Source organism: Coturnix japonica, chromosome 2, assembly GCF_054131305.1.
Source record: "Coturnix japonica strain WE chromosome 2, WE-NBRP24, whole genome shotgun sequence".
Classification (NCBI taxonomy): domain Eukaryota; kingdom Metazoa; phylum Chordata; class Aves; order Galliformes; family Phasianidae; genus Coturnix; species Coturnix japonica.
Window position 1 is genome coordinate 83,394,595 of NC_140664.1, and position 19,012 is coordinate 83,413,606.

General features: G+C 36.3%; 1 protein-coding gene across 13 annotated transcripts in view; it reads left to right on the forward strand.

Annotated features, from left to right (window-relative positions):
* CDH18 (cadherin 18) overlaps positions 1–14,065 on the forward strand; it is a 444,808-nt gene extending 430,743 nt beyond the window's left edge. For 8 of the 13 annotated variants that reach the window (XM_015854439.3, XM_032442474.2, XM_032442471.2 and 5 more), the window contains 2 exons: positions 7,012–7,263; positions 8,826–14,065. In XM_015854439.3, coding sequence (XP_015709925.1) covers positions 7,012–7,263; positions 8,826–9,328 — 755 coding nt within the window. In that variant the 3' untranslated portion in view covers positions 9,329–14,065. The remainder of the gene's footprint in view (positions 1–7,011; positions 7,264–8,825) is intronic. The other 5 variants (XM_032442475.2, XM_085537830.1, XM_085537825.1 and 2 more) reach the window with 1 other exon arrangement.
* Positions 14,066–19,012: the final 4,947 nt, after the last annotated feature.

Here is a 19,012-nt window from a genome sequence, read left to right on the forward strand (position 1 = left end):
GAAATCTGTCTCTATAAACAGGTTGAATGCCACCCTGGGTAGCCGTTATCACGCAGTCAACATACAGTGGTAAAAAGTTATTTTTTCCTCAGATCTATGAGCATTTTCAATCTTTCTTTGATTAAAACAAATTGATTCCAAGATTGACCCAATTGATAAGTTAGTTCATAGTGTACAGGTTCTTCATGCCTCCTATTCAGTGCTGCTACCTGCTGGTGTTTTACATCTTTGAAACCAGTAAAAAACAAAAAGGAGTTATCAGTGAAGAAATGAAAAATAAATGGTATCAGTATAGTCCCTCATAAACGACTTGCATGTTCTCACTTTGGAAGTGTCTCTCATTCCAATGTATTTTGTTTGGGTTTTAATTAAATACAACTTCTTAGAACATTTATAACTGAAAATTAAAACGTCTTAATCTATTAACAAAACTTTTTAAAGTTTCTGTTTCTCTGGTGCCTGCCTGCAATATATAACATGTCAAAGGAATTCTCAAATTGTGAATAATAAATACTTTTGTATTCTCTAAAGTGCTCCAGTAGTCACCTTCCTTGGTGTTATCATTGTATTTCAGCTTCTTAGATTTCCGTTTGCCTTTCTGTCTTTTCTCTGTTCAGAAGCTCAACATGAAAAGACAGAGATAATGGAAAGAGGAATGTGATAACAACAGCCTTGCCTGCAGTGTGCAGTCTGGCTTAACAAAATGCCATATCTTCAGAGTGTGAAGAGCTGCTGTTTTACAGCTATGCAGAATTTCCCATCTGTAACCTCAGATCCACTTATGTTCTAACTTGCTGTGTTTGCAAAGTAACAGCTCAAATGTGAGAAGGCTTAGTGGTCATGCACTGGGGCAGCATGCACCACAGGGAAGCAGATGATTCATTATTTCTCTACGTTGCTGTTAATTTTCCCTTAGCAGCTGGCCCATTCATCTTCAGCAAGTCCTGGTTCTTCTCCTACATACAGGAGCAAAGTTCACAGTTTAAATTTGTAAAGAAAAATAACTTTATTTCCAGGCCTAGAAGAATCGTCAGATCTGTAGTTCATCACATCCTAGTACTATTGCTGCTATCCTATACTTGTGCTCCATGTAGTTGGCGTATCTGTTTTCAGATATCAAAAGAATTTCACAATTCATAATCCTCTCTCTCATCTTTCAAACGAGTTCTGTTGATATAACAAAGTTGGTTTTGTTTGTTTGTTGGTTAATTCTCTCAGTAAGATTGACATTTATCTTCATACTGGGCTACCTTTAGCTTTCATAGTTTGTGGGAGTTTTTTCTGTGATGTCAAGACCCTTCTCATAAAAGCTGTTCTCCTACTTGCTCTCTCAATGGGTCCTCCCACGGTTTTTGATACAGAATGTAAACAATTTAATAAAAGATGAATGCTTACAACATCAGACTAGATGTCAGGATGCAGTTGGTAGTGCACTTTGGCTAAAATTTAAGGTATTTATTTAGTTACCAGAAACATTTTCTGCTCAGGAATTCTCAATTTTTCTTCTTTATATTAGTTTAGTGATGCTTTTCTTTTCAGCCTGTATTTTCATGATTGCCTTTGTAGCTACAAGGTAATACTGATTTACTCACTTTTTTTCAGATTTGAGCCTGGGAGAGTGAAGGAGAAGTTTTTGCTTTCCTGTTCAAATTTGAATATTAGACCTTCTTTGGGTACAGGCCCAGGACAATTTGCTTCCACAAATTTGGTAGAATCGTTTTGTGTATACAGATAAGGTAGCTGAACTAAAGTCTTCAGGGCTTGTAAACAGAGTAAGAAAAATAATGTAAAGCTTTAAGCAGGGATGAAATGTTATTCTTGGTAAAAACGCTTGCTTTCACCTACTGAAGTCAACAGAATAAGATGTGAGAATTTTTTTCTTCTACAGTGTGTGACATGACATGTAAATATTAATGCTTAGCTTATGGACATGGAATTAGGGAATTAAGTTTTAAGCTAAGTCCTTAAATGCATCCTTAGGTTTTTAAGGTATTAGTTCTGGATAACCTTGTTGTATGATTGTCATTTTCTCATTTGTTGCAGCTTGAAATATAATTCTTCTTAGAAATGCCACTTTTTTGAAATTGCCTTCTCTTCCTGTTGATAAGTGTGTGCCCTAAAATGTTCACATGGGAGTGCTGTGCCTCTCTAATGACTCCAGGAAAAATTCTAGGTGACCACTAGACTTTATTGTAGCAGTACTGGTGCTGAGGAGGGGGAAAAAAAGCTAAAATTGATTGTTTTCTTGCAATGAAGCATAATAACACAGGCTGACTGTAAACATTGCATAGCAGTTGTCCTTGTACCTCCTCTGGACCCAGCGGTGCTTAGATTTCATTATTATGTTTTTGTTGTTGTTGTTTTGTTTTTTATGATATTGTGAATTAATATGAAAGCTGCAGCCCAACAGAGCAGTATTACCATAGCATGAAAAGAAACTACGTGCTGCAGGGTGTAGCACAGGGCTGTTTAGGGATGCTTGAGGATCCACGGGCTGTTGGAATAATTAGCGTATCCAAAAGAAAACAACAGAGATAGTGATATGTCTGGTGGACACGACATACAAGGAGCGATTGCGGTCCTCTGGTTTGCTCAGCGCAGAGCAGAGGAGCTGAGGAGCTGAGGGGAGCCCTCACGGCAGCTGCAGCTCCTCACATGGAGCGAGGGGCAGTGCTGAGCTCTGCTCTGTGTGACAGCTACAGGGCCCGAGGGAACGGCATGGAGCTGTGCCAGGGGAGGGGCAGCTGGGGGTTAGGAAATGGTTCTTCACCTTTTCTTTTTTTCACCACGAGGCAAACTGGTGCACTCATGTCCATGAGTGCACTCATGTCCATCATGTTTCATGTGCCTGCTGTACACCTTCCCTGGTGTACGCGATTGCCTCAGGCTGGGTTTTATGTGAGAGACTGTTGGCCCAAACAATAGCATCCCAGGGAGAGTGCTGAAATTCGGCACTGTGAGTGATCACTTTTCTGAGATCTCACTCACTCCCCAGCCTTGTTTTGTTTGTCTGCAAAGCACAGAAGATTATCATGGTTCAGCGTGGTTCAGCCTAGTTTCTGTGATGAGCAGATGAAGGGACCCACTGACCCATCCATGCCCAGGGAAAGGGTGTGGGGAAGGGAAAAAGTAGGGAGATGGGCCTGGACAAATAATAATGGAAGCAATGAGCTAAGAATAAATAAATAAATAAATAAATAAATAAATAATAATAATAATGGTAATAAATAAGTTACTAAATATAGTAGCAGAATGTCAGAAAACGCAGTGTAATACAATATTATTGGAATTGAAGATAATAAATGAAATAAAATGAAAGTTTCCAAAACCAAAGTCAGTACTCTAATGCCATGGGTGAAAACAGCCAGGGAGCAGAGAGGGGAGTCTTCCAGTCTGTTTTATCTTTCCCTCCAAATGGAAAACAGAAATGGTAAAATAAAGTCTTCTGGGAATTCTAGTTCATTCTTCTCTTATGAGGCCATGTGACCAGAACTCACAAAGAAGTATACAGACAATCATCGGAACGGCAGCATTAACTCTTATCTCCCCATGCACTGCAAGATTTCATGATGTGGAATACTGATTAAAAACCATGAAACCATGACAGAGATTAAAATAAATAAATAAATACATGGACTTAATAGAGAGGAGCAACTCTGCTAATAAGCTAATAAGGTGCATTTCAAGGAAGGAAGCAAATATAAATTGTATACTGAACAACCAGAATGTTTTAAAAGTCATTTGTACATATGAGGAAGATGACAATGAAGAGTTTCTTTCTGAATACAGAAAAGCAGAAGCAGTAATCATTGCATCATGTGTATAAAGAATATGTTACTTTATTTTCATGCAAAATATGCATTCATTTGAAATTCCTTGTTAATCACAAATTTATGTGTTGTTTTGTTTTGTTTTTTTCTGCTCTTGGGCTGTGTCCAGAGCCTAATCTGCCACTGCTTTGGCAGCTGACAGACCAACCAACTGAAGGTCATTTTGTATTCTGTTTGAACTGTGGAAGACTTTTATCCACACCTCCAGCGCTATTAGGGAAGCTGGGACTGACAGTCTGGGCATTAAAAAAAAAAATAAAAATGGAGAAGGTGGCAAATAGGTAAGATACTATTAATAATAATAATTTTAAAAAAAAAATTTTTTTTTTTGCAACATTATGTAGTAATATGTTGAAAGAGCTTACTTTGCTCTCCGATGTTACCATTATATGTCCTGAAAATTTAAAGGCCATGTAGTTGATCTACCTGCAGTCTGTGCTCCATAACATCATGTGGTTTTTTTTCAGACGCACTTTAAAATATGTCAGTTTGATTGCTCAGGTACAGCATTTAATCAAAAAATAAAACATACTTGTACCAAAGAACAAGTTAGTTCAATTTTCTTAAATTAGATTTTTCTTCATATTTTAAAATTAAATCAGAAAAGCCAAGCAAGACCTCTCCGGGTGGGCACAGACTGTAATTATGGACTGAAGATGACTTCTCACTCTGCTTTAGGGAAGAATTTTCTTTATAAAATAAATGCGGTCTGCGTCTTGGTGTTATCAAATTTGATTTCTTCCTTCAATTGACTCATTTATAAAACAGAACAATTCACTCCCTGGTCTAGGTGGAGAATAATTTGGAAATCATTTATGTCTTAGCAACATGATAATTAAAAATTTCAACATTACTGAGAACATCAGAACATATTGAATAAGGTTTCATAGGACCAGGTTAAGCAATATGGAGTAGTGTTAAAGTTTAACAGAATGTTTATAAGAGACACATTTCTACATATCTTAAGTTTTTGGTTATGCAGGATTCCCTTTCATAACCCTGTTTTAAAAGCAATTTACCTTTTTTTCTCATCAACTCTGTGTTGGAAATCTTCTGCTCACTATTGAAAATATTTTTATTATTGCACGTGAATGTATCAAAGATATTTTATAAACTTGCAAATATCATTTATTTCCATAGTCTGGTGGTCTTGCGCTGTATGTGGTTGTTTCAGGTGACAGAATTATCTGTCCATACTATCTTGGCTTAAATAGGGTTTTGTAAATGAAATGAGTGTGAATGACACTGTATATGGCTGGTGCCATGCCTCTAAGGAGTAAGTGGGCATGAAGCTCAAGTTTCAGTGCTCAAAAGTGTGTCGTGACATGACAAAGTTGAATAGGACCATAAGGTGTACTGAAAACAGATGATAAATGAATAGAAATAATATTTTACTCCAACTGCAAATGAGAACAAAACTTAATGAGTTTGTAACATAGTCACCATATTGAAGATTTGCAAGAATTAGGGAAGATGGAGAAGAGAGCTAATCAGGTTCAATGCGGGAGAATTTGATATTGTGCAGTTTTGGGGTCAACAGCCTAGCTCCTTTGTGACCATGGGTAATTCCTACTTCATACGTATTTCTTAAGTGAAAGCAGTTACCAAATATATTATGACATTGTGCCTGAGGCTACACTAACAGATATTATCAGTACTATTACTTGGTGATACACCAAAATAAAATGTGGAGAGGCAACTTAAAATTAATGCCTTAGAGTTTGGTACAGACCTTGACAGTTGATGTGGTATGAAGCATAATTGTATATAAGTATAAAGTATAAATAAATACTAAAGTATACCTTGCACCCAATGTAGATGGAAACTAACTCCTCTGTTCAAATACCTGTGCAGAAAATAAGCAGTCCCGTGACTGTGCCACACTAGATGTGTTGTCATGCTATATTTTCACAAAGTGCCACAGGCTTCATTTTTTCATAATTCATGGGAAACACATTTAGTGCTGTATCTACAGTGGTAAGGAAAAATAAGTTTTCTGTGTCCATTTTTGTTTGGTTTTGTAATAGGAAGAAAAATCCAGAAAACATTTTTTTGCACTTATCACCTCTTGGCTATTTTTTAAGAACCTTTAAAACCATTGGGAATCCACATCATGTGCAAGCGGCATGAGAGGAGAGCTCTTTTCTTCCAGCCTCTCTTCCTGCTTCTTGGTCATGATTTCTCTTTGGATCGTCTCATGCTTTCAATATCTAAGTCACTAATTTTGTTTGCTTTATTTGCAGACTCTTGTTGAAGGACCCATACTTTTAAAGTGGTGGCCGCTAAACCAAAATGAAATATTACATGTTTGAAATTAAGATATAACTGTATATTATCATACCATTTCTTCCCCTGAATTCTCTTTATGCTCTTTGCATTTCTTAAACTTGAAGAAATGTGGGTGGCAGTTTACCATCCTAATTTGTGCTCATAAATGCTCTTGCAGTGCGCATGTAGTAAGCTTAAGTATTCTCACTAACTGTAATACATGCCAGATAAACATAACAGTGACAAAATTTTGCATCACTTTCTCTCTACTATCCTTACTTACATTATATCTTCATCAGTTTAAAATACCTAGTGTCTGCAATCTCTGCCAGTCCCCTTTCCCTTCCCTTCCACCTCTCTCTTCTTCCTGATATCCCTGCTGCAGGAGTCCTTTCAGATATTTTCTGAAAGTTCATCTATACAATCTGTCACAAAACTTAACATATGAAAATTTAATTTTAACTTTTAGTAGAGACATTTAAACATTATTTTGAGAATCAAAAGGACTTCCTGTTGTGGAAAAATTACACAACAGAGATTTGCAGGATTCCAGGTATTCACATTTGTGAGTGTCTATTATAGAACCAACAGTATATCAGGATTCATATCATGATTCAAAAACTTGCAACCCGAGTTCAAAATGTTTGTCAAAATCCACTTTGACTTAAAGGCACAAACTTAAATAAAGCTTATTTATTTATTTCTTGTTACTTGTTCCTGCTTCTTCTTTTTCCTCTTTTAACCAGAAATGGTATTCACTCAATTTTAATCTAGGTCGTGCATTTTCACAGATTAGGATTGTGGAATATTAAAAGGCCCAGTGCTTCTGCTGGATGGGAAATCCAATATTAATCTGAATTCAATAATATTTTTCATTTTGCTTCTGATTCTGTTCTTTTTTGTGATATTGTAGATAACACAGCCAGTATCCTGACAAGACGAAGGAGATACAGTCGAACCACTCAAGATATCTATTACCTCCCAATTTTGATTTCTGATGGTGGAGTGCCCCCTCTCAGCAGCAGCAGTACTCTCACTGTTCGAGTTTGTGCATGTGAGAGAGATGGACGCGTGAGAACTTGCCATGCTGAAGCTTTCCTCTCCTCAGCTGGCTTGAGCACAGGAGCTTTAATCGCAATCCTGCTCTGCGTTGTCATTCTTCTTGGTAAGTCATTTTCAGTATTAAGTACTGCCATCTTCTGCTGGCTCTCTGAATGTGACGGGGCAGAAATGTTTAATATGATATGTTTTTGAACTAGAAGCTGCCTGGTAGTAGGAGGTAATTAGAAACATATAGCTGTGATTAGAGGGGAAAGGTTCAGCTAAAATTAATAGAAAAAAAAAAAAAAAAAAGCCTTTAAAGCACATTCATGAATATCTGGAATCCACTAGAAATAGTTTTTCAGGGGTTATCAAGTAATTAGTGCTGCAGATCATTTTTTCTATAATTTGAAAAGATTTCAAAAAACCACTGGCTAATTCCATGCCTAGAACAGTGCAAAAAAACCCACCAAAAGTGATAGAAAAGAGATGATGAAGAACGCTTTTTGAAATGCATTACACTGTAAGACACACCATTAGCACTGTACAAAAGCCATTTATTACCTTTGTGGGATAAGCTGATAGCAATGCACAACATACTCCTTGGGGGCAAGGGACACATGAGATAATACGATGGCTCCATTAGATAAATGTCCTTGCAAGTGCATTTTCTTTCCACATTTATTTTTTTTTCTTTTCCTGCTCAGGCCAATTAGAATGTTACGCATTAGTTAATATATATATATTCTTTCTGTGGCAGAGGCAAAACTTGCTGGTTACTTATCTCTGTAATACTCATCTATTCAGGTGCCTCTCTGCATTCTGACAGAGCTGGAAAAGAAATAGTAGGAATTGAATTGTGACTCACATAAGACATATTGAGGATTTATTTTCTGAAGATTCTACGTTTTCTAAAAGTGCACCTATCACATCTTACTTAAGAACTTCCTTCTGGGAAAAAGAAAATATATATATGTATTTGAAATGTATAGAAATACATTTGGTTTTTAATATTTTATCACACAAGATTGAATATTCATAAGAGAAAAAATAAAGCTTGTATATTTTAATGAAGTGTTTATGCTGAATATTAGTCTTAATGAAGCTCTGAAAGCTTTTAACAATGCATCTGAAAAATGACAGCCTTAGTTATTTGTTTCTCATCTAACTGCTAGTATATTAATCATTTTTGTGTCCTATATGAGATCCCTAATAATCTTAACAATTGGATTTAATTACTGGCTCAAGAAATCCTAGAAATTCCTTCAAAGTAAATAGGAGTGTGTCCTATACTGGCCCTTTGGAAGACCAGGCTGTATTGGAAGTTTGTACTTTTACCATAGGATTATTAATTTTCTCCTTAATTGTTTATTTGTTGCTTTTTGGCATGTTCATGTGTCAAAACTGAGCTGTGTAAAATTTGTGAGTGCTTTCTGGGCCTACAGTAATCTATCTATTTAATTTCATATAACGTTACACAACAAAGGTACTGCTCACTTAGGGACTGTAAGTAGGCTCGTTTACAAATTGGGTATGTGCCTGATCTTATGATACTCCAGTTCAAGGCCAGCTTAATAACATCAGAATACAAATATTAGCCTAAGTCATGACTTAGTAGCTACTGTTTCTGTAGTATGTATCTGTTTACTTCAACTGTAAACTTCAAACCTAATCTAATATCTGCAGTTTTCTCTTTAGCAATTGTGGTCCTTTTCATCACCCTAAGACGTAGCAAGAAGGAGCCTTTGATCATTTCAGAAGAAGATGTCCGAGAAAATGTTGTGACATATGATGATGAGGGCGGTGGAGAAGAAGACACAGAAGCATTTGATATCACAGCACTACGTAATCCATCAGCTGCAGAAGAGCTAAAGTATCGGAGGGATGTCCGCCCTGAAGTTAAGCCTGCACCCAGGCATCATCCCTCTTCAAGCCTTGACAGTATAAATGTTCAGGAGTTCATTAAACAAAGACTTGCAGAGGCTGATCTGGACCCCAGCGTGCCCCCATATGACTCCTTACAGACATATGCCTATGAGGGTCATAGATCAGAAGCTGGATCTATCAGCTCTCTGGATTCAGTCACGACACAGTCTGACCAGGATTATAATTACCTTGGAGACTGGGGGCCTGAGTTCAAGAAGCTAGCTGAACTCTATGGGGAAATAGAATCAGAAAGAACAACTTAGCTGTAATTCCCAGAACAGAGAAGTTCCTAAACAGCTGGAGATAGAACGACAGTGTGGTAACAGCAAATGAATACAGTACTTGGAACTGAGCAAGTTGTACACAGTTACTGTAGAACAAGTGCCCTTTTCATATTTGAAACTGGGTTCTCCAATTGGAAGAAAGTAAAATTTTGAAAAATACAGAAAAAAGAAGCAGTTGTCCCTTGTGTATATTTTTAATTGCTCAATAAAGTCTGTGGTACTGTATCAGTAACAGTACCTAAAGTAAAGCTGGACAATGACACTTCTATTGCAATATGCTTAACGTCTCCGAGCTACAGTACATTTCTGATCATGCCTGTTTAGGAACATAGCTAATGGAAGAGTAAATCATTTGCAGATGGTTTTGAGGTTGCCTTGCTAGCTGTGCCCTAGGCCTTGTGATCCCAATGTGAGGTAGCTAATGGGGTTTACAATCAGTGTGAGAAGTCCTAGGAGTCATTTTCCTTTAACAGCAGGAATAATCCACACCTGTCCTCTAAAATAAATGGTCCTTTGATGGTTTAATCTATTTGAATTAGCCGGTTGCAATGTGAAAATGTCATTTCATTATGTCCCTCATGATCTTTTTATCTCTAACCAGCTAGCAGAGGGAGAGCATCATTAGCTGCCAGTGCAAACACAGCTCTAGACCATAACCCCAGACCCACTCCAGAAGAAGTGTTGTTTTCAGTGTATGTGCTTTTTGTCTTTTCATGGAAACATCATTCATGTAAATGAATCTGAAGTACTCTTTATACAGCAAAGAAGATAAAGCATAGGTTCTTTCAGTAAAAACAAGAATGACAGCACAATAAAGTATGCAGGTGTTCAGTTCACTGTGCTTCACTTATGGCAATAGACGGAGCTTTTGAAGTCTTTTGCTGGTCCTAATCCAGGAGCTGTAACAGTCACTTTATGACAGAGTTCTTGATCATAATGTGTCTATTTTTGTATGTGTCTAATAGCAAAGTATTGCTGCTGGTAAGACACTGGGATAGAGACAGCTTAAACAAGGAGATGAAAATGATTATGATTGTTTTCTTCTTAGTTCATTACATAGATATTTGATTTGTCTTAGAGTAATTTCTGTCTAAGCAGAACAAACTCTTTTTCTCACTGTTTCAGACATAATGGGAAGATAAACAAGGAAGTGGAGGGTGAAAGAAATGTGTCATTTTGGATTTCTTACAGATGAAATAAATTGGTCTTTTATGTTATTTATTTATTTATCTATCTATCTATCTATCTATCTATTTATTTATTTATTGCAGAACTTGCTCTTTAGACTTCTTACTGTCTATAAGATCTGTTTCCTTTTGGTTTGTTTGAAGCTTTAATCTTTTGTTTCTCTGTCTTCTGATAATATGTCTTCTGATAATGTGAGAGGACAAGAACATTGTATCCCATGTAGGATTTTGATTGAATAGGTTCACTATCTACTGAAGTCTTCTGCTTTTAAAGTGATTGGAGCTCTACTTAGAGATGTGGGCTTTTACAATATGCATTTCATAGAGAAACTGTTCAGGACAGAAGCTATGTACTCTCTGTCTACTTTGGAGAGATTCAGATTGGCAGAGAAAGAATTGCCTACAATCATAGAATCATTTAACTTCAAAAAGACCTACAACATCATCAGGTTAGGTGTTGTCACCTAACAAAGCAAGTCCACCACTAAACCCCGTTCCTAAGTAACATACCCACGTGTCTCTTAAATAGCTGTGGGAATGGTGGCTCCACCACCTCCTTGAGCAGCCCCTAGCAATGTCTATCTATCCTTACCATGAATAAATTTCTCCTAGCATCCAATCTAAACCTCCTCTGATGCAACCTGGGACTGTTGACTCATGTCCTCTCACTTTTCACCTGACAAAAGAGACCAACACCCTCCTCACTACAACTTCCTTTCAAGTAGCTGTGGAGAGCAATGAGGTCTCCCATCAGCCTCCTTCAGGCTAGGCAGCCCCAGTACCCTCAGCCACTCTTCATAATTCTGTTTTCTGTGCCCTTCACCATCTTCTCTGCACTTTTCTGAATGTATTTCAATTCTTGCTCGTCCGAGCAGAGTCTATCTTTACACTGACCTACTACGAGCCACACTAGTGAACCATTTAGTTCTTTACAGTCTAAGTAGGTAAATTCTGTCCAATTTTTTATCAGTCCCACTTTGAGAATTTTTACTTCTTACAATACACTTCTTACCAGTAAGCTGTTGATGGCTTTTGGTTTACACAGCCTTCTGGAGAAATAAGCTTTGAAAGAAACTTCTCAAAAACTGATATATATATTAGTCGCAGTTACTTCCAGAGTTGTTTTGTTAACACACTGTTTTCATTTCAATTTGAAAATTGTACTGTTTCTATCAACAACAAAATTCACAAACCAGTTTTGAGGGGAAAAAACTCCCAGCCCTAAGAAGTCCTACTGATGATTTGAGAGTAGTTTTGTAATTTTGTTTTATAATTTCTACCAAATACAGAATCTTCTAGTAATACATTTACTGAAGGCATCCTCACTGCAGAATACAGTTTAACAGCTGCTTTGAAGCAGTGACCTTTGTACATAAGCAGAGAATGCTTTATGTATCTTTATTGAGGGTAGAGTTAGGATGTGTTTCAGTTTCATCCCAAATAAAGCGACTAGAAGTGCAAGTTTTTTTTATGAGGATACATTTTCTTTTGATTTAGATTACATACACTTTCTCTGACTTCTCAGTTTTTATACGGTATGATTAGAGTGCTAAGAAGAAAATCTTTAAACAGTGGTAGTATCATGATTCATAATAGTTTGTACTGCTTGTATATTAGAGCAGCATTCATTGTCGTACAATAGTTTTGAGGGCCAGTGTTGGTTATCTATTTGGCTGTTCCTGCTTACCCTACATCAAAGCAGGGGAAATCAAATGCGTATTTTGCTTAAAGTAGTACTCCAGTCATTGTTTTGTTTTTGTTTACTTTATAGAACATTCAGGTTAAAGCCAAGAGAAGTTAAGTGTGGCAACACAAACAGTCACTCTTTATGCTCATGTTCTGATTAAGTTAATGAAAAGAGGAGGTTGTATCTCACAGAATTAAGAATCCTTTTCACCATTCCTGGTGCTCTCTTGCTGCTATACAACATGTACATTTTACCCAAAGCCCCGGGGGTTCTGAATCATTTAAAATTCTGCAGGGTTATTGAGACTGTACTTCAGCAATGCTGCAGTGTGTCATGTTTGGTTTGCCCTATCCAGAGTGATCACCAAATGTGCTTTTCTGTCATGATATGTCCACATGCTTGCTAGGCTTACTGTTTTTTACTCAAATGCACATTGCTGTGTCGTGTTATTTGCATGACAAATAGCAGAATACTGAATCATCAGGGCTACAGAAACAGATCTCACAATGCAAAAAAGAACATATTTTCAGATTTATTTCCCTTATACCACAGAATTTTCCTTTGATCTTTTGTGTCCTATGAACAAATTTAAAATGCATTTGAGAGTTTCTATGTTCACATTGATTAAACTGAAATAAAACTGTGTTCCATGGAAGGTACAGTCATTTTGTAGCGTTGCCGATTTAAATTCAGTGTAAATTCAGTGACAGTATTGTGGGAAAATCTTACCAGGATTATGTTTTAAGTCTGATTGTATGGATTTTGCTTAAAGCTTTCATAGACCCTTTGTATACTCATGCTCTCAGATATGTTCCCATTACCCTAAATAGTAATCCTGTTGTCAGCGAACAACTAAACGCTGATAACTGCCAGTTTTATTTAAGCTGGAAGATGCATGGTAACATTAAATGGCACATAGAAAGGGATGCTTAAGAGATTTGAGATGTAGAATTTTAATTCTGCAACAGCTATTGAAATAATCATGCACTTACACTCAATTATTTTGTCACATTACCTCAAATAAATTCTTGTAACAGAGGGGGCACATATTATGCTGTAAAGGATGTCTTATCTGAGAAAATGGTCCTACTCGTGTAGGAAATGTGCTGTATGTACAATACATTGTAAACCCAAAAAGAGTAAAAGTGTGATTTAATGCATTTTAAAGAAGAGTTGTAATTCAGCAGGTTTCAAATTAAGATTCAGAGACTGAAAACAGTTTGTTTGTCAGTGTTATCATTTATTCCATAAACACTGAAAACTGTAAAAGTCTAAAGTAATTTCACTGTTATGCACTTTATGTTCTGCATTTCTTTGTAGAAAATCAAAATATTTGTAAACTTTTTTTCTTTTTTTGCTGTTGTTTTCAAGCTCTAATCGATGCAGTTATTTCAATTGCAAATAATGTGAGAAAATGTCTATGTGAATATTCTCACTGGTGTTTAAAAGGAATTGCAAAATTTCTGTGCTCTAAGCCTTTGTAAAGTCATCTTTTTAGAAAAAAAAAAATACAAGTCTTGGACCGGTCTGGAGTTAACCAAACTCATAGACTCACATGAAAGTAACGTTCTATACATGGAGGAGAGTATGAAATTATGCTGCCTAAGGTAACTCTGTGAATTATAAAGTGCTAAGACCTTGTACTTGCAGTACATATAAATGGCACGGTGCATTCTAAGGAACATTTGGAGCGTGTTGCAAGTATTGGGCCATCCTTATTTTTCCAAAGTCTCCAAAATATATATTTTTTTTAACAAAAGAGTAATGTAAAGTATACCTCCTTATGCAAGTGTTACTGATAGAAATTGTTACATTCTCCTTTAATAAACAAAAGGGACAAAACCTTTTATTCGTATTTTTCAAATAAAATATGCTCTTTGCTATGGTGATGGGTTATTGTATTCCACATCACAATTAAAATGGGTTATTTTGTCTTCACGCCTGTATTTTATATTCACCAAAGAATCAGAACTATCAAAAGGTACTCTGTCTATAAGAATGAGCAGCGATACAGCAGTATTAATGGGGTCAGGGCCAGAAACAGTATGGTAACTTTAAATAGATTTTAATGCCTGGTAAAGTCACTCATTTGTGCCACTATTTCAAAAACTGTCTTACATGATTATCGCTACAGATGAGTAGGGAGAGACAGCCACCACAAGATACTCTGCAACAGACTGAAGTGTAACTGCTAAATGGTTCATTACTTTTACTTGTGGCAACTATTACACTCCAACCATCACTGTCCTGAAACTAAAATACAGCATTATGGGAGGAATAAATTATCTACATGAGTGAGTTAGGGAATTGCGCATCTATGAAACCAGATTGGTGGTAACAGCCAGAGTTATTATCCTAAGTTGACACAGAATAGAAGATAAAAAAACATGCAAGGATAATCCCAATGATCAGTCAAAAGAAATAGCCATGTACAGGAATCGCTCATTCTTTCTCAAGTGAATTAACAGGCTTTACAAATTACATCCTAGAAAACAGAGATAGAGTGGCAGACACATAACTTGTTGAATGTAACATCTTTCTGGACAGACAGAATTTGAAAATGAAGCTAAGGCTGACAGGAAATGGAAAAGTGATTATTTGTTCTATGTTATTGCCCATAGGCCAGTTTAGACTGTCTAGCGCCTGTCTGTGCAATTCTTGCATGTGCCTCAGCATAGTCTCAGAGAATCTCAGCTTGATGAGAGATCATTCAGTTTCAAGGTGAACATTAGCCTGACTGCAAATGCAAGTCCAGGGGAGAAACTACTTTATTTTATTCTGGTCCTCATTTGAGTTGCTCACACATTCTGAAGAATATTTATTAAGACTTTGGATCATTTTTCATATCTAAGATTCACTGGGCTCTCTCTCAGAAGAGCTCATTATCCTCTCATATAGTTTAATTTCAAGTTCCTTGAAATCCATTCAATTCTTTCCATTCTTGGCAAAACATATTAATGTGTAGGTACACAGAATCTTCACAAGCTATGAAGTTTCTCTTGTGAGTTTAATAGAATGTTTCTGTGGGTTTCATGTCACCCTGAGACTAAGTAATTCCTCACAAAGCCATCTAGAACCTTTAATTTACAGGAAAGTCCTGGAGATGCAGCGGACTCTTCCTACATAGGTTACTCTGAAAGAAATCCCTCCTATTTACTTACAGAAAAAATACAATAGATACAAAGAGCACCATAACACTTCTTGATAGAGCTAATTCTCAGCTACAAAGCACATCTTTATTTTTCAAGAGTCAAAACCATTAATTATGCCTTTCCACCAGCAATGAATGAGCCTGCATGCTGCACTTGCAACAGCGGAGGTGACCCACTGTCACTGACATCTCTGCTGAAATGCATCATCCATAGCCTCAGTGTCTTCACATCCACCATTTGGTCTCTGTAAGCGCCCAGCAAATGTCAATGAATGTCAATGGGAGCCATTTTTTCTGCGTGGAGGAATTCAGTGACACACCTTTGCTTTATATGCACTTCCACGACAGATTTTGTCAGACTGTCCCTCTGCTGCCATCTGCCACATGGCAACAAAATGTCAGTTTATTGGTGGAAATGTTTGACCTCTGCTGCAACACCACGAACATCCACTTCTGCCATGGTGGATCAACATAATAATAGAGACATTACTTCAGAGCAGCTCTTGTACATCAGGAGCTTCTAAATTTGATTTATTTTTTTTTTTGCTCTGGAAGTACATGCAGTACATGCAATAAAGCAATATAGATGGCGGACAGTGCGTGTCAACTGAATCATCCCTATCCTTAGAAAAATAAAGAACATTGGAATTAGGACTCCTAGTAGAGATCAGGGGGCACACAGAGCAACTTCTCCTCATAGGTAATCAGTCTAATTCTAATTCAAACATTAGAACAACCAATTGCCATCTTGACAGATTCGTCATTTACACATGGTCTGATAATAATAAAAATAATGTCCTTCATCTCTCTGACTTCTTTTAATCATAAAGTATCAAATCAGAAACTATGATTTCATTTTTCCTGCTGTACAATTCAAAATTGTTTCAAACTTGATATGTGAAAAGAACTTATCCTTGAATGAAGAATCCATTATTTCTGATTTGTCTGTCTCAAGATGGGTGATTTTACTGAAATACTTTTTAGGCAGAGACCTTATTTAAGGTACAACACCAAAACATTCTTTAAGTATTAACAGAATGAGTTCTTTAACTACAAGTGTAACACTCAGTCGATGAAGGAAACAAGACAAAGTAAGCATGATGGGGATATAAACCTGTCAAATCTTGTAGATAGAGAGAGCTGGGGATCTTGAACCTGGAGAAGAGAAGGCTCTGAGGAGACCTTATAGCAGCCTTTCAGTACCTGAAGAAAGCCCAAAAGAAAGCTGGGGAGAGACTTTTATAAAGACTTTTTATAGAGGGAAAACAGCTTTAAATGGGAAGAGGGTAGATTTAGACTAGATATCAGGAAGAAATTCTTTACTGTGAGGGTAATAAGATGCTGAAACAGGTTGCCCAGAGAGACTGTGAATGCTCCCTCCCTGGAAGCATTCAAGGCCAGGCTGGAGGGGGCATTGAACAACCCGGTCTAGAGGGAGATGTCCCTTCCTATAATAGGGGGGTTGGAACTAGATGATCTTAAAGGTCCCTTCCAACCCAAATCACTCTGTGATTCTTTAAGTACAGACTCTAAGCATATCTGAAACCACCTCCTCATGAGCATATTTTCTCCTATGTAGTGTTTTTTAAAAATGGAAACAACAAACGACTCTCTAGTACTCCATGTCATGTCCTTATTTTCCAAGTGAGCATTTCATGCATTTTCCCATGTTTTAATAATATTTCACTATTTCAGTAACACTGGATTAAAAGTCTTTGACAGATTTCCTCCTTCTAATTTCATCAGAAGGTTGAGAAGTCACTTCTGTTGGATTTGATGAAAAGTCTATTACAAGGACTTTTTCAAAACAAGTCCAAGATAGAATCATAAATCAAACTCTACAAGGACTAACCAATAACTCACTGGTCAAAGCACTTTATAATGGATGTGGGAGACTGACTTCAGAGTAAGAGGTTAAACGGGAATCTCCCAGCTTCCTTTTATAATCCCACATATGTTACAAACTGCAACAAAATTTTTGTGGATTGTTTAATAAATGTTTTCAGTAAAAGAGAATTACTGTTGTCTGTCAAGCTCTGCAGGGCTGGGTGATTCTGAAATTTATGTATTGTTCACTTTATATTCCACTTCTTTTGTTTCATATTTCATTTCTTTTCTACCTGGACTAGATCCCATTTGTCCTACATGCTTGAAGCACTGTAGTACTATAATTTATCTTAGAAATACCAGGGGAATCTGGGAATAATACTTCATCTCTCTTAAAAACAGAAATACTTGTCATTGATAGCTGCTGCTAAATGTACCAATTTTCATTTTTTACTCTGGGGCAAACATTTTAATGGGACTTAATCGCAGCTGAATTCTTTACATTTTTCCCATGCATAATGATATGAAATTCTAATCAGCTTCTACGGTAACTTATAAAATCTCGGTCTTGTTAAGCATTGTCATAGGTGCTGTAGAATCACATATAAAATTACATAATTTGGCTAGAGAACTTCTGGCTTATAGGGCAAGATTTCTGAATCCAATGTTAGAAAGTGAATAGTGGTTATAGGAAGCATAAAAAAAAAATTAAAAAATGGAAAGGTAGTAGAGTAGATAGGAAGCAAAAATCCAGAACAGATGCAGTTACTGTTAAAATGGTTAGAGATAAGCCACACATTCCATAAAATATACAGTGATACAGCACAGATTTTTCGATAATGTATTATGATTACCATTGTAAAGTTTTATGATTTCAAATTAAACTATTTCATGACCATTTTAACTATAGGTAATAAAAACAGAAGTGATGTGTATTATACAATGGGGGCAAGATGTGAAATTCAGAAAATAACACAGTGAAACAGAAAATATTTTACAGGAAGTTATTTATTTGTGTTTCTTTGCACTATTCAACTAATGTTAATTTCATTTGATGATATTATAGATATCCTGTACACTGCTTGGTCACTTGTGCAACATTCAGATTACCAATGGTATGTTTAAGTTTAGGGCTTGCTGATTATACATATGATTATGTATGTATGTATGTATATATATATATATATATATATACACACACATAATCATATGTGTATATATATATATAACAAAGTGCTATATAAGTGCTATATAACTATATATATATATATATATATATATATATATATATATATAGTTTGTTAGTTTGTTTTGGAATGTATTTTCCCAATGAAAAGCTACTCAGATTTCCTCGCTTACTTTTAATTCCTCTGTCAAAGACGACAAGAACCAGGACAATAGCTACACTTACAGGAATCTAGAACTCTTTTCATTATTTGTATTAATGCTAAATACTCAAACACAGGACTCAAAAGAGGTTGGAGAAAGCTACTATGTGTCACACATACCAGAACCACTGCTGATGCTTCCCCAACTCTTTAAGCAATTTTGCAAATAGGTGAATTTGATATGATTTCTTTGCTCACACTTAGTTTATCTTGTCTCAAGGAAGTCAAAAGAATATAGACTGCATTCAAAACATGAAACATAGATGAACAATGTGTGTGTTTTATTCCACGTTAAGCTAAGTTATATGAGCTTTATCACAAGTCAAAAGTGATGAAGGAAAAATGCTTTGGCTAGTATTAGACTTCATCTTCTATGCTGCATTTCTCAACTTCCTTGTCAATGAGATGATTTTACAGTGGTAT